This window comes from Dendrobates tinctorius, unplaced genomic scaffold (assembly GCF_039654945.1).
Source record: "Dendrobates tinctorius isolate UK_male_01 unplaced genomic scaffold, ASM3965494v1 ptg000004l, whole genome shotgun sequence".
In the NCBI taxonomy this organism is placed as follows: domain Eukaryota; kingdom Metazoa; phylum Chordata; class Amphibia; order Anura; family Dendrobatidae; genus Dendrobates; species Dendrobates tinctorius.
Window position 1 is genome coordinate 43,664,084 of NW_027361672.1, and position 16,472 is coordinate 43,680,555.

General features: G+C 38.8%; 1 protein-coding gene across 1 annotated transcript; it reads left to right on the forward strand.

The window, feature by feature from the left end:
• The first annotated feature begins 212 nt into the window (after window positions 1–212).
• LOC141083233 (proto-oncogene Mas-like) lies at window positions 213–15,350 on the forward strand. Its single transcript, XM_073567405.1, has 2 exons — window positions 213–293; window positions 13,179–15,350. Exon 2 carries the CDS (start codon window positions 13,208–13,210, stop codon window positions 14,210–14,212), a length of 1,005 nt encoding a protein of 334 aa, XP_073423506.1. The 5' UTR covers window positions 213–293; window positions 13,179–13,207; the 3' UTR covers window positions 14,213–15,350.
• The last annotated feature ends 1,122 nt before the right edge of the window (window positions 15,351–16,472 follow it).

Consider the following 16,472-nt stretch of genomic DNA (forward strand, 5'->3'; position numbering starts at 1 on the left):
AGAGCAGCTATAATCTAATAAAATCTCAAAAGTTTCATGACTTCATTAAGCGTCATCCTTCTTCTTGCTGATCACCAGCATGTCTCATAAGACTGGTATACTGGTTTCTAAATATTGGAACTCCCCAGATTATTTATGTTTTGTGAGATTACTCCACCTACTGTGCGTCGCACAACCAGATATTAAGTACTGCACTTAGAGCTGCCGAGGAAAACACTTTCTTTGTACTCGGAGCCCTAGAATAGATTGTTCAGCAAGGCTATCCCTGTCTGGAGTAAAGTAAGAATTTACAGGTTAGTTTCACATTCCTTTATGTTCTGTTGTATGATCATCTTTTTGTAGTGCTAGATATGCCTATTGTAATAGTCTTTTCATTAGTTTTAATGGGTTTGCATTTTTTTAAAAAACTTTCTAAATGCTGGTTTCAAGTTTTTTTTGGCATTTACATAACATTTTAACAGAATTTTGCCATGTGATAATATGAAGTCTATATTAAAACATAAAATCTGTCCCCCAAAATAGATTTTCGTTTGTGGCCTTTTTTTTAAATTTTGGGTCGCTGGTGTATTTTTTTTAACTCCTGTATGTTCTGGATAGGGGTTTTTTTTTACTGCCATTTTTTCAAGCTTCTCCAAAACACTTGAACAGTACCAACAAAATCAAATGTACAAAATGCGGTACAATGAAAATGCTTATATAAACATTCATAAAAATCTGTGTGCTTGGGAGGCGCACATCTCTGAATGCAAATGTAATACTTTACTTCTCCTTTTATTTCTTTGGTTAATGAGGGAAAGTTGGTTGATGGGGAGGGTGGGAGTCAGGATCAGCTGATATGAGGTCAGGACTTTTTCTCGGCTCTCTGATTGAGATGTGTATTTACCAAACACCAGGCTAGATAGATTCCTGAGATAAACGTGTTTAGAACGTGTACTGTCTGCACTATGGAAGAGATTGTAATGGGACCAAGTACTAGAATGAAATTGCAATGTATTGTCCTTCAAAACGACCTTGCTGCCATTTACCCTAGACTGTTTTCAGTCAATTTTAACCAAAAAGTGAAAGGGAAGGGAAACCAACTATTTCTTTATTGAATGATTTCCTTATTTCCTTTCCCGTCTTAAGATTTCTATATCAATTGTGCTTAATTTAACCAAAAAAATGTTTAAAGAGCATGTGCACATTCCATCACCTTTTAACCTCTTAAAGCACCACGTCATGGAATATATGTAAATGTGGCGCCATGCCATGCTTGTACGTCACATTGACTGCTATAGCTCACTTGTGCCAATGCAATCACAGCATTCCATTTGTTTAACCCATTAAATGATCCATAGACAGCTCCCTCTATTACCCTGTCAGCCCACGCAATGGGACCTTGGGATGCTGATTGGTTTCTATGGCACCCTAACCCAAACAGTAGGCTTTGAGTCTGCCAACTATAGAAAGCTATTAGGCTGTGCCTGAGAGACCGTCTAATGGCACAGTCAGACTCTTTCCAAGATCAGACCGCAATGCACGGACCTGCTGCGGGTCTCTCAACCTGAGCATGACAGCTTCATATATTGCTATGAGGATGGGTAGAGAGACCCGCAACAAGTCCGTACGGACATCTGAATGCACCCTAATAGTACTGCAGTATTATCTATATATCTATCTATTATCTATGTATCATTTATCTATTATCTATCTATTATCTATCTATTATCTATGTTATCTATCTCTATATCTATCTATTATCTATGTATCATTTATCTATTATCTATCTATCTATTATCTATGTTATCTATCTCTATATCTATCTATCTATTATCTATGTATCATTTATCTATTATCTATCTGTCATCTGTTATCTATCTATATATTATCTATCTCCTATCTATCTCCTATCTATCTATCTATCACATACCTATCTATCTATGTTATCTATCTATCTATATTATCTATCTAGTATCTATTATCTATCTATCTCCTATCTATATATTATCATCTATCTATCCCATATCTATCTATCTATCTATCTATCTATCTATCTATCTATCTATCCCATATCTATCTATCTATCTATCTATCTATCTATTTATCTCCTATCTATATATATTGTCATCTATCTATCTCGCTCTATCCATCTATCCCATATCTATCTATCTATCTATCCCATATCTATCTATCTATGTATTATCATCTATCTATCTATCTATCTATGTTATCTATCTACATTATCTATCTAGTATCTATTATCTTCTATTATCTGTCTATCTCCTATCTATATATCATCTATCTATCTATCTATCTATCTATCTATCTATGTATCATTTATCTATTATCTATCTATATATTATCTATCTATTATCTATGTTATCTATCTCTATATCTATCTATTATCTATCTGTTATCTATCTATATAATATCTATCTCCTATCTATCTATCTATCACATACCTATCTATCTATGTTATCTATGTTATCTATCTATCTATCTATATTATCTATCTAGTATCTATTATCTATCTATCTCCTATCTATATATATTATCATCTATCTATCTATCCCATATCTATCTATCTATTATCACTGGTCAACAGCATTTTTGGTGCCAAAGATATTTCATCGAATTTAGGGTATTTTTGGGGTGCTGATTCTGAATATGTCATCAGTTTTGCCAGATTGGCTCAAGTTTTTGAGATTTTTGGTATCTTATTTATAGCACTTGTTGGTAAATGCGACGCATCATCTCATTAATTTCTTTGGATTAGTACTTGAACTGAGCAGTTCTCAATATAGTTTTGTGTTAATTAGTGTTCTAAAAGTTTGTTCATAGCTTGATTTTTGCACTAACTTTATGTTGTTGTCTGTTTTCCAGTGAAAAGCATGAACTCATCAAGAAGAAGTTGTCTTAACGATCCAGACTCATTCTGTTACATTTGTGGTGAATACACACTGCCAAAACATAGAAGAAACATAACAGACTTCGTAAAAAAAGTGTATTTTGCCTATTTTGGGGTTATGCTTGGGGACCAAGACAAGTTTTGGGCACCACACATAGTGTGCAAAGCATGTATCGAATTATTACGAAAATGGAGCAAAGGACAAAGAAAAAGCTTCAAATTTGGTGTTCCAATGGTGTGGAGAGAGCCAAAAAATCATCATGATGACTGTTATTTATGGTAAACACAGGTACAGGCACATCTTCACAATGAGGGACAGGCCTTCTTGCAGATTCCATGTTACTCCCATTTTCGTTTCTTATGCTTATTGAATCCTTGCACTTGCACTGCACAGAAATAACAGTCATCATGATGATTTTTTGGCTCTCTCCACACCATTGGAACACCAAATTTGAAGCTTTTTCTTTGTCCTTTGCTCCATTTTCGTAATAATTCGATACATGCTTTGCACACTATGTGTGGTGCCCAAAACTTGTCTTGGTCCCCAAGCATAACCCCAAAATAGGCAAAATACACTTTTTTTACGAAGTGTGTTATGTTTCTTCTATGTTTTGGCAGTGTATATTCACCACAAATGTAACAGAATGAGTCTGGATCGTTAAGACAACTTCTTCATGATGAGTTCATGCTTTTCACTGGAAAACAGACAACAACATAAAGTTAGTGCAAAAATCAAGCTATGAACAAACTTTTAGAACACTAATTAACACAAAACTATATTGAGAACTGCTCAGTTCAAGTACTAATCCAAAGAAATTAATGAGATGATGCGTCGCATTTACCAACAAGTGCTATAAATAAGATACCAAAAATCTCAAAAACTTGAGCCAATCTGGCAAAACTGATGACATATTCAGAATCAGCACCCCAAAAATACCCCAAATTCATTAAAATATTTTGGACACCAGAAAAAAATTTTTTTTTCGTTGACCTGTGTTATCTATGTATCATTTATCTATTATCTATTATCTATCTATATATTTATCTATTATCTATGTTATCTATGGAGCAGCACGGTGGCTCAGTGGTTAGCGCTGCAGCCTTGCAGTGCTGGGGTCCTGGGTTCGAATCCCACCAAGGACAACATCTGCAAGGAGTTTGTATGTTCTCCCCGTGTTTGCGTGGGTTTCCTCCCACACTCCAAAGACATACTGATAGGGAATTCAGATTGTGAGCCCCATCGGGGACAGTGATGAAATGTGTGCAAACTGTAAAGCGCTGCGGAATATGTTAGCACTATATAAAGATTATTATTATTATCTAGCTATCTATTATCTATGTATCATTTATCTATTATCTATGTTATCTATCTATTATCTATCTGTTATCTATCTATATAATATCTATCTCCTATCTATCTATCTATCTATCTATCTATCACATACCTATCTATGTTATCTATCTATGTTATCTATCTATCTATATTATCTATCTAGTATCTATTATCTATCTATCTCCTATCTATATATATTATCATCTATCTATCCCATATCTATCTATCTATCTATCTATCTATTATCTATGTATCATTTATCTATTATCTATCTATATATTATCTATCTATTATCTATGTTATCTATCTCTATATCTATCTATCTAGCTATCTATTATCTATGTATCATTTATCTATTATCTATCTGTTATCTATATATTATCTATCTATCTATCACATACCTATCTATCTATATTATCTATCTAGTATCTATTATCTATCTATCTCCTATCTATATATTATCATCTATCTATCTATCTATCTATCTATTTATCTCCTATCTATATATATTATCATCTATCTATCTCTCTCTATCTATCCCATATCTATCTATCTATCTATCTATCTATCTATCTATCTATCTATCTATCCCATATCTATCTATCTATGTATTATCATCTATCTATCTATGTTATCTATCTATATTATCTATCTAGTATCTATTATCTATCTATCTCCTATCTATATATATATATATTATCATCTATCTATCTATCTATCCCATATCTATCTATCTATCTATCTATTATCTATGTATCATTTATCTATTTATCTATATATTATCTATCTATCTATATATTATCTATCTATATATATCTATCTATTATCTATGTTATCTATATCTATCTATATATCTATTATCTATGTATCATTTATCTATTGTCTATCTGTTATCTATCTATATATTATCTATCTCCTATCTATCTATCTATCTATCCCATATCTATCTATCTATGTATTATCATCTATCTATCTATGTTATCTATCTATCTATATTATCTATCTAGTATCTATTATCTATCTATCTCCTATCTATATATATATATATTATCATCTATCTATCTATCTCTCTATTACCTATGTATCATTTATCTATTTATCTATATATTATCTATCTATCTATATATTATCTATCTATATATCTATCTATTATCTATGTTATCTATATCTATCTATATATCTATTATCTATGTATCATTTATCTATTGTCTATCTGTTATCTATCTATATATTATCTATCTCCTATCTATCTATCTATCTATCTATCTATCTATCACATACCTATCTATCTATGTTATCTATCTATGTTATCTATCTATATTATCTATCTATCTATCTATCTATCTATCCCATATCTATCTATCTATCTATCTATCTATCTATCTATCTATCTATCTATCTATCTATCTATCTATTATCATCTATCTATGTAGTTTATACTGTACTACTATTAGAATGTCTCTCAGGCATTGTTCATAATTAGTTCAAAGTCTGCTATAGGTTAATATATATTTAGTAAATTTTATAAAAATGAAAAAGTATTTAGAAAGTATAAAAAGCTAAAGAAAATGTGAAAATGCAAAATTGCTTTTTTATATACTAAAACCTGCTTTAACCTTCAAAAAAGCAAACAAGCAATATATAATTAGTAATTATCTATAATAATAAATGCCCTAACCAGCTTCCGGTTGTAACAACTTCCGTCCAGTTGTAACCAGTGACGTCACCACACACACACACGCACATGTTAACCCTCAACACACCACACCGCCTCAACACACACTCCTCTCACCTTTCACCTCCACTCATGTCCACTCACTCTTTCACTCCACATACGTTCCTTTCTCTCACTCCGTTTCTCATACTCACACCGTCATCGTCGCTGCCCCGACATCTTCCTCCGCCGCCGCGATCCAGGATCCAGACGTTCTCCAGGCCGCCGACATGTTCTTGCGGGACGCCATCTTGGATTTCGTGAAGTCCGGCGATATTAAAGATGGCGTCGCCGCAACAACACGTCGCTGGCGTGGGCGACATCAGGATCCAAAATGGCGTCGGCGTAATCTCGCGAGATTTCGCCGACGCCATCTTTTTGGATCCCGATGTCGTCCACGCCAGCGACATGTTGTTGCTGCGACACCATCTTGAATATCGCGGGATTTCACGAAATCCAAGATGGCGTCCCGCAAGAACATGTCGGCGGCCTGGAGAACGTCTGGATCCTGGATCGCGGCGGCGGAGGAAGATGTAGGGGCAGCGACGATGACGGTGTGAGTATGAGAAACGGAGTGAGAGAAAGGAATGTATGTGGAGTGAAAGAGTGAGTGGACATGAGTGGAGGTGAAAGGTGAGAGGAGTGTGTGTTGAGGGTTAACATTACCTCACGCCGACTTGCTGTGCGGACGCTTGGCATTGTCTGTACCACCATAACTACTGCTGCCTTGGTCCTATGCCTGTTTAGTGCCGGTGTCTAATTACTGGACCAATTTTCCTGTACTGCCATAACTATTGCTACCTTGCTACTCTGCCGGTGTCTAATTACAGGGCTAATAATTTGCCTCTACCGCCATAACCACTGCTGCCTTGCTCCTCTGCCGGTGTCTAATTACAGGGCCAATTTGCCTCTATCGCCATAACTACTGCTGCCTTGCTCCTCTGCCGTGTTTAATTACAGGGCCAATTTGCCTCTACCGCCATAACTACTGCTGCATTGCTCCTCTGCCGGTGTCTAATTACAGGATCAATTTGCCTCTACCGCCATAACTACTGCTGCCTTGCTCCTCTGCCGGTGTCTAATTACAGGACCAATTTGCCTCTACCGCCATAACTACTGCTGCATTGCTCCTCTGCCGGTGTCTAAATACAGGGCCAATTTGCCTCTACCGCCATAACTACTGCTGCATTGCTCCTCTGCCGGTGTCTAATTACAGGGCCAATTTGCCTATACCGCCATAACTACTGCTGCCTTGCTCCTCTGCCGGTGTCTAATTACAGGGCTAATTTGCCTCTACCGCCATAACTACTGCTGCCTTGCTCCTCTGCCGGTGTCTAATTACAGGGCCAATTTGCCTCTACCGCCATAACTACTGCTGCCTTGCTCCTCTGCCGCTGTCTAATTACAGGGCCAATTTGCCTCTACCGCCATAACTACTGCTGCCTTGCTCCTCTGCCGGTGTCTAATTACAGGGCCAATTTGCCTCTATCGCCATAACTACTGCTGCCTTGCTCCTCTGCCGGTGTCTAATTACAGGATCAATTTGCCTCTACCGCCATAACTACTGCTGCCTTGCTCCTCTGCCGATGTCTAATTACAGGGCCAATTTGCCTCTACCGCCATAACTACTGCTGCCTTGCTCCTCTGCCGGTGTCTAATTACAGGGCCAATTTGCCTCTACCGCCATAACTACTGCTGCCTTGCTCCTCTGCCGGTGTCTAATTACAGGATCAATTTGCCTCTACCGCCATAAGTACTGCTGCCTTGCTCCTCTGACTGTTCACTGCCTGTGTCTAATTACAGGGCCAATTTGCCTCTACCGCCATAACTACTGCTGCCTTGCTCCTCTGCCGGTGTCTAATTACAGGGTCAATTTGCCTCTACCGCCATAACTACTGCTGCCTTGCTCCTCTGCCGGTGTCTAATTACAGGGCCAATTTGCCACTACCGCTTCATAACTACTGCTGGGCAATTACAGGGTCAATTAGTATCTGTTTACTCTACAATACTCCAGGACGCCTTCTTCACTGCCAGATAACTGCCAAATAGACTCCTTTACCTGTGCCAACATGAGTCATAACAAAAAGTATGCCAATGCCAGTGAAAGGAAAGCAGCTTCAGCACTACGACAAAAACAACGCCGTGCTAATGAGACTCCTGAGGAAAAAAACCATCGCCTTGAGAAGATTAAGGCTTATAAACGCCGTCGCCTCACGCACGAATCCCCTAACTCTAAATCCATAAGATTGGCTGAAGAAGCCTCTGCATGCCGTCACCGCCGACAACAGACGGCCTCTTCCTCATTATTATTAGACTCACAACAGGATGCTTCCACATCAGCATGTGGAACAATTTACTGCTACACTTCATCCCATATGCCGTTCACTGACATAACTAATCAGCAATCTGTTTCTGCCCTGTCAATACCAACGCACAGTTTCTTCACATACAAGCTGCAGTTAGCCCGCAGAAAGTGCAACCAAGACAAATATACGTAGGTCTCAAAACTAGGCGCACCCCATCGGTTGGACATGCACTTCTACTACAACCTCACATTTTCACTAATGATGAAAATAGTATTACCGAACACAGCTGTGGTGACATGACCCATGTATGTGAGCATTGCGAAGCTTTGCATTTTGTAGCAGAGATACCTTCTGATAACAACTTTACACTCTGCTGTCAGAAGGGTAAAGTCCATGTACCCATACTACAATATCCTGATGTCTTTATACGTTTGCTGAAAGGGCAAAGTGAATTTAGCAAAAATTTCATGGATAATATTCAAAGTATTAACAGTTCCTTTGCTTTTGCCTCCATGGGTGCAAATATTTCACCACCTCCTGGATATGGCCCATACTGTTTCCGCATACATGGCCAGATCTATCATAGAACTGGAACACTACATCCCTCAGATGACCAGCAACGCGCATTTGCCCAACTTTACATTCTTGATACCACTACCGCAAACGAACAACGCTTATGATGTAAAGAAAATCAAAAATGTCATCCTACATTGATGAACATTATTGCCCTTCAAATCCAAACTATTAATCCTTTTGTGGAAGCTTATCAAATGTTACGTGATGTGGAAGAACAAGAAAAAATGAAATCTCTACAAAACGGAACTGTTATGCCAAACATCACTATGGCTATTAAACAAGATCGTACTCAAGACCCTCGACGCTACAATAATCCCACTGTCAGTGAAGTAGCAGTCGTGTTTCAAAATGACAATGGTGAGCCACTAATGTCCACTCGCAGGATTTCAGAATACTCAAGATGGCATGGCCGCAAGAACATGTCGCCAGCGTGGACAATGTCGGGATCCAGGATGGCGCCGGCGGAAGATGATGTCGGGGATCGTGGAGCAGCGACGATGACGGTGTGAGTATGAGAGACGGAGTGAGAGAAAGGGTCGTATGTGGAGTGAAAGAGTGAATGGACGTGAGTGGAGATGGTGAAAGGTGAGAGGAGTGTGTGTTGAGGCGGTGTGGTGTGTTGAGGAGGTGTGTGTGTATTGAGGGTTAACATGGCAAGAGGTGTGTCACTATCCTCTCGATGCGATAGCATCGGGCCTTAATCTACTATAATAAATGCGCTAAGCAGCTTCCGGGTTGTAACAACTTCCGTCCAGTTGTAACTGGTGACGTCACAGCACACCTCTTGCCATGTTAACCCTCAACACACCACTCCTCAACACACACTCCTCTCACCTTTCACTATCTCCACTAATGTCCACTCGCAGGATTTCAGAATACTCAAGATGGCATGGACAACGTCGGGATCCAGGATGGCGCCGGCGGAAGAAGATGTCGGGGATCATGGAGCAGCGACGATGACAGTGTGAGTATGAGAGACGGAGTGAGAGAAAGGGTCGTATGTGGAGTGAAAGAGTGAGTGGATGTGAGTGGAGATGGTGAAAGGTGAGAGGAGTGTGTGTTGAGGAGGTGTGTGTGTATTGAGGGTTAACATGGCAAGAGGTGTGTCACTATCCTCTCGATGCGATAGCATCGGGCCTTAATCTAGTGCATTATAAATGGCTTAAGAAAGATACTTTTGCAGTTTGTGCTCATTTCTCCCCACACACAAAAAGTATAATAAAAGGTAACAAAAAGATATATGTTCCTCAGAATAGTCACAGTGGGACTTATGACTTGACCTGCAAATAACAAGCCCTCAGTCATTCAGGTAAAAACAAACAAACAAAAACAAAAACAACTAAAAGCTTGCAGCTCTCACAATATGGCAACACAAAACATTTTTTTATTATTTTTCTTTTTTTTTTAACAAAGTGTAATTTGTTGAAGTAAATACAGGCCCATTGACTATACAAAACATTCTATTTGTGCTGCACATTAAATGGTGCGAAATTTTAAACATGAAAAAACATTATAACATTGCTGTTTTTATTTTTTTCAATTAGCCCCCCCACAAATAGTTTATAATGGCTATTGAGTAAGTTTTATGTACACCAACATGTAACATTAAAAAATACAACTAGTCATGCAAAAAATATGATCTCATACTGCAACATTGCTCGAAAAAGTAAAAAGTTATGGCTTTCTGAACTTGGCAGTTAAAAGTCTATTATTGTGCCCTTTGGGACCAGAATAGACATGTACTTAAGATTTTAATTGTTTCAGTGTATTTCAAAAGGAAAAAAAAAATCAGCAGGTTCTCAAATGTTTGTGCTACAAATATCCTACTATTTGTGTCTACAATGCCTATACACACCCATGTATTAATCAGATGGTACCTGTTTTTAGTCTGTAGCTAGACCTGGACTGGTAATCTGGCAGTCCAGGGAGATACCTGGTGAGCCACTCAATCAGGTGTCCACCTGTCTGCAGAAAGCAGGAATTGCCAGTCCTGCATTATTTGTGCAGTTCCCAATGTTATATGGGTAGAAGGACCTTTGTGACATCTGATCACAGATTCATGAGCCAGAGGGAGACAGGAGTGCTGCCAATGTGGAAGAGTGGTTTAAGGAAGAATAATGCTGTGACCTCTCCACTAACATCATGTGCCACACCAGGACAGGACGGTGAATAGGGAGTCAGGGCAGAGATAAGTGTGAGAACCACATTAATCATACAGCTCTGGCAAAAATGAAGAGACCATTGCAAAATGTTCAGTTTGTCTGATGTTTCTCTATATTTTTGAGTAAAATGTAAATTGCTCTTTTATTCTATAAACTACTGACAACATTTCTCTGAATTTCCAAGCACTAGATTTTGTTTTTATTTTCAGAAAATTAGAAATGGTCAAAATAACAAAAAAATGCAGTGCTTGCAGACCTCAAATAATGCGAAGAAAACAAGTTCATAATCATTTAGAAACAACAATACTAATGTTTTAACTCAGGAAGAGTTCAGAAATCAATATTTTGTGGAATAACCCTCATTTTTAATCACAGCTTTCATGCGTCTTGGCATGCTTTCCACCAGTCTTTCACACTGCTTTTGGGTGACCTTATGCCACTCCTGGTACAAAAATGTAAGCAAGTTCTTCTTTGTTTGATGGCTTGTAACTATCCATCATCTTCTTGATTACATTCCAGAGGTTTTTAAAGGGGTTCAGGTCTGGAGAATGGGCTGCCCATGACAGGGATTTGATGTGGTGGTCTCTTGATTTTTGCCAGAGCTGTATATTTATGGTATATCCATTAGACATGCTATAAATATCTAAGGTGAGAATACCTCTTTAACTCATTCCTGGGATGTACTTGTACATCATTAATCAGATGCGCTTATAGGGCGGGCTCAGCAGATGTATTAGTACAGCAGGTAACCGCTTCTTACAGCAGCGACCAGTGTGAGCTCCGATTGCTGCTGTAAACCTCTTACATTCCACTATTAATCTCTGACAATGACATATATGTCACTGTTTCAGGCACTGTTCAATACTTTCCTTGCATCAAGATTGCAGGGTGCTAATGGGTTGCATAACAGCCAAGGGCCTAATGAATGCTCCCATGGTTGCCATTTTGCTACTGCCATGAAGCCCAATCACAGGCTGGGCTTCATAGGAGTCTGCCATTTTGCCTATATACTGCAACACTTTAGTATTAATGTATATAAAGTGTTCACAGGATCACAGGTTCAAATTTGCTTAAAACACTAAGAAATAGAATAAAAAAAGTTTTACAAAGTACACAAAATGTAACAATATATGGCACGGTCTGTAACAATGAATACACATAAGTTACACAGTGTGTGTATCAACCCTCCACAATCATCCCTCCCCCTCACATACACAATAATATGCCAATAAGGCCTGTTTCACACTTCAGTTTTTTGTGTCAGTTAAAATCCGCCAAAAAGGCGGAAAAGCTGATCCGTTCGTAACTGATGTGAACGGATGCCACCGGATCCGTTTTTGTGACGGATCCGCCAAATGAAGAATTTTAAAGGAGACGCTGCCCGGTAAGGAGAGAGGGAGAGGGAGAGGGAGAGGGAGAGGGAGAGGGAAAGGGAGAGGGAGAGGGAGAGGGAAAGGGAGAGAGAGAGAGAGAGAATTTTTTTTTCTTCTTTGGCCACCATAAATGATTTCAGGGTTAAATTTCTTCCTGACTTCATTCCTCCGGGCATGCGGTGTATAAAAATGCGGATCCTTCACTACAGAAAACGTTACATGGTCCGTCCAGGCATCTCGGCGGACGCAAAAAAATTGACGGATCCGCAAAAAAACGGATCCAACGGCCAGTAATGCAAGTCAATGGGGAAAAAAACGGATCCGCCAAAAAAAATGGCGGATCCGTTTTTTTGCAAAAATGGCGGATTTTGACTGATGGTTAAAGACGGAAGTGTGAAACAGGCCTAAACTGGAATCATCAGAACAATTTCCAAAGATGTTAAAGTATAACTGTCATTTCAGGAGAACATGCAGTAAAATGTCTGTGTCTGCTTCCTTAATCCCTATTCCCTCCTCCCCCTCTCCATAGAACTTTATGAGCACCAATTGTCCTCTCCTATCTCAATAACTGGAAATTCTGTATTCGCTGAAGACAGATTTTTCCTGTGAACTGAGAATATTGAGAAAGAATGATCAGTCCAGGAGGAGAAAGTAGCAGATTTCTCGCATAAGATATATTGTAAAGTTTCTTATTTTCATATATACTATTGATCTCTGATATGAAAATTAAAATGATGACTACTCTTTTTAATCCTTTCAAATTAAACTGGTAATTAAAATCTGGCAAAATATGTCTGTTTGTAATTCATTTGCATCTCTGAACACAGGTCTTCAAGAAGAGACAACCAATCAAATAATGGCTAACTCAACTTTAACTCTGAATGTCACAGATGAAAATAATACTGGTAGTGACTATCCAGAAAATGCACAAGTGCATTTCACTATAGCTGCTGGCTTTGCTATAAGTCTCTGTCTCATTGGCTTAGTAGGAAATATTATTGTTTTTTGGTATCTTTGCTTCAAGATCAAGAGGAATAAGTACACCATTTACATCATCAATCTGTCGGTGGCTGACTTCATCTTTCTAATATTCAGCATAATCGTATTAATAATGTTTATTTATACCTTATCAAGTGCAGATCCATATTTTAAAGGGAAGGAATCCCTTTACATATTTTTGGAAATAATTAACGACAGCGCGCAATATTCCGGAATGTTTATCCTCACAGCCATCAGTCTGGAAAGATGTCTCTCTGTCCTATTTCCCATCTGGTACCATTGCCATCGGCCGACGAACCTGTCCACTATCATCTGCGGCTCAGTTTGGCTCCTCGGATGGGCAGTGAGTCTCCTGGACAATTTAGTGTGTACGCCAGAAGCCTTTTTAAGTCAAACTACAGAGTGCACAGCGGTTCAGATCATGACTTTCGGTCTGTCCGTAATTATCTGTTTACCGATCATGGTCATTTCAAGTTTCATCTTGCTCATTAAAATAAAAAAGACCGTCAGACAGCAGTATCCACAGAAGCTTTACATTATCATCATTGTTGCAGTTTTTATATTTATTATTTCTGTAATCCCGATGAATTTTGTCTGGTTTTTAATGTATTTTCAACTGCTAAAATCAGATATTGAAACAGTCGGACTTTTCTTTGCCGGAGTGTTTTGTTTAGCGTTAAATTGTACGGTTGACCCATATATTTACTTCATTGTTGGGAAAAAGTGGAAGCAGAAGACTAGCCACTCCATCCAAGATGCCCTACAACGAGCCTTCAGAATAGAAGAGGATGAAAATGAAGACTCAAACAGTAATAAAACAAGTAAAGACTCAAACCAAACCAAGCTTGCAAGTACAATTTGAGAATTGTGCTGTGCTGCTGTAACGATCTTCGACTGGGACTTAAAAGGTGACATTCAACCTCAAAAACAAAAGTCACTTTTTCTCAAAATATTTTTTTTCTAATCTTTTGTAAATTTTTTAAGAAGAGTTGGGCAAAATTAGTGTTTATACAATGCATAAACATTTTATAACCTATATTAGGATGTCTCCACTTTAAAGGGAATCTGTCACCTGGTTTTTACCACCTACTCTGAGAGAAGCATAATGTAGAGACAAAGACCCTGATTCCAGTCCAGCAATGTGTCACTTATTTAGCTGCCTGCTGTATATTTTATACAATCCCTGTTTTATCAGCAGATTATCACTAGAGGACTAGTAAAGCTGCTGCCATGTAGTCCTCCATATTTAATAGCTCTGTATGACCCCACCACCTTCACTAATTGGCAGCTTTATGCCTATGCACAGTATACACAGAAAGCTGCCAATCAGTGGTGTTAACGGGGTTATACAGAGCTCAGTATTCAGAGAATCTGCAATAGATGAAACAGTAGTTTTATAAAACTGTACCAAACATCTCATTAAGTCAAACATCGCTGGAATCAGGGATTCTGCCTTTACATCATGCTGCTGTCAGATAGGGCAGCAAAAATCGGGTAATAGATCTCCTTTAAGTCTTCATTCACGCTTCATTATGTACCCTGCATTTTCCATAAGTATAATGGAAACTTTGTTTGAATTTTATAAAGACTCCTGGTTTTTGCTTACACGCACCTATGAAAAATACCGATCAAAATACTGATGTATGAATGTAGCAAGTCTGTGATTAACAGCTAACCACTAATGGCTCCTACAGATGTCTGTGAAATATGGTCCAAGCACGAGACTCAATGCATGGACTATCCATGGGATTTGTGACCAGAACTTGACAGCCTCCTATATGCCTTTTAGGCTGCCGTGATCGGATTGGGAGGCTCGTGGACACTGCATGCATTGTGGTCCATGCTCACACCTAGTTATGCAGATATATGCACAAGCCCTAAGGTTAGGTGTTACTTGCATAAATCTTACTGAAAGCAGAATAATGGTTTTACTACCTCTGTGAGCAAAAAAAGTATATTCTGTACCTTCCTGATGTAAATAAAATTGTGTTTGATGGATATATATTGTATCCTGGTTTCTCTCTAAATGTAAAATTTCAATGAAAAAAGGTAATAATTGATTGATTGTGCCTGTAGGGGTGCTGTAGAAGAATTAAACATTTGCAGTTTGGCTGTCACAACACAGCTGTCAGGTGACTCGGGACCAGGTCCTCCTCTCCTGTTCCTAACACTAGGGGGCGCCCTAGCTCCCCCTGCTCTCCGGGATACTTCAGATGGCGAAGATGCGCCCTTGCCTTATTTCCTGAGTTAGCCCTCCGTCTGTTCTCTTCCCCCACCCAGGGAAGAAGGGCGCTACTGTGCACCCCAGTACACCAACCCGACAAACAAGACAATACAAACAAGGGTTAACAGAAAACTCCAGGCACACAAAATATTCACTCACATATAACAGAGGAATACATTGGCGTGTGGAGGTAGGGAAATAAATCAAAATAGAGAAGGATAAGGAATTACCACGCATACATACCAAGCAACAGTCACAGATAACTCCCAACAGTCACTGATAACTCCTCCAACTCTCCTTCTCATATGAACTCCTCTCCCTCCATTAGCCATGTAGCAATAAAGCTAGCTCTGACAAGGATTTGTATCAGAGCCCAGGTTATATAGGGAAAAGGAGTGGCAAACCAAGCTCAGCTGAGCACAGGGATTTCCAACATGGCCAATTAACCCCTGTTCTGCCAGAAGGAATAAACATTTAATATGAAGAGAAGTGCTTGTTCTTAGAGCCGGAGTAGGAACAACCAGACGCTGCGGTCTTCTGGCTCCACACTATCGCGGTAACCTGGCTCTTCTGCAGATCACAAGAGATTACTGGAACAACCCTTGAGCAGTTATTTTTTAAAGATCCCTTTACCAAGAAAGAATCTGATGCCTGTGTATGAGAAAGACTGCAACACCAAAGTCAGTGAGGAGACTGGTGATTGAGAATGACTGATTTGTGAGTAGGTGTCAAGAGAATGGCTACGTGAGTAGGCATTAAGAGTGCACAGATTTAAAGTTAAGCTATTTCAGGACATTGCTGCTAAGAGAGATGGCTGAGGAAGATGACTCAATCTATATGCACCAAAACTTTCTTTAAGAACTTGCTCACTTGTTTTATCAGGTAGCACTCGAACCAG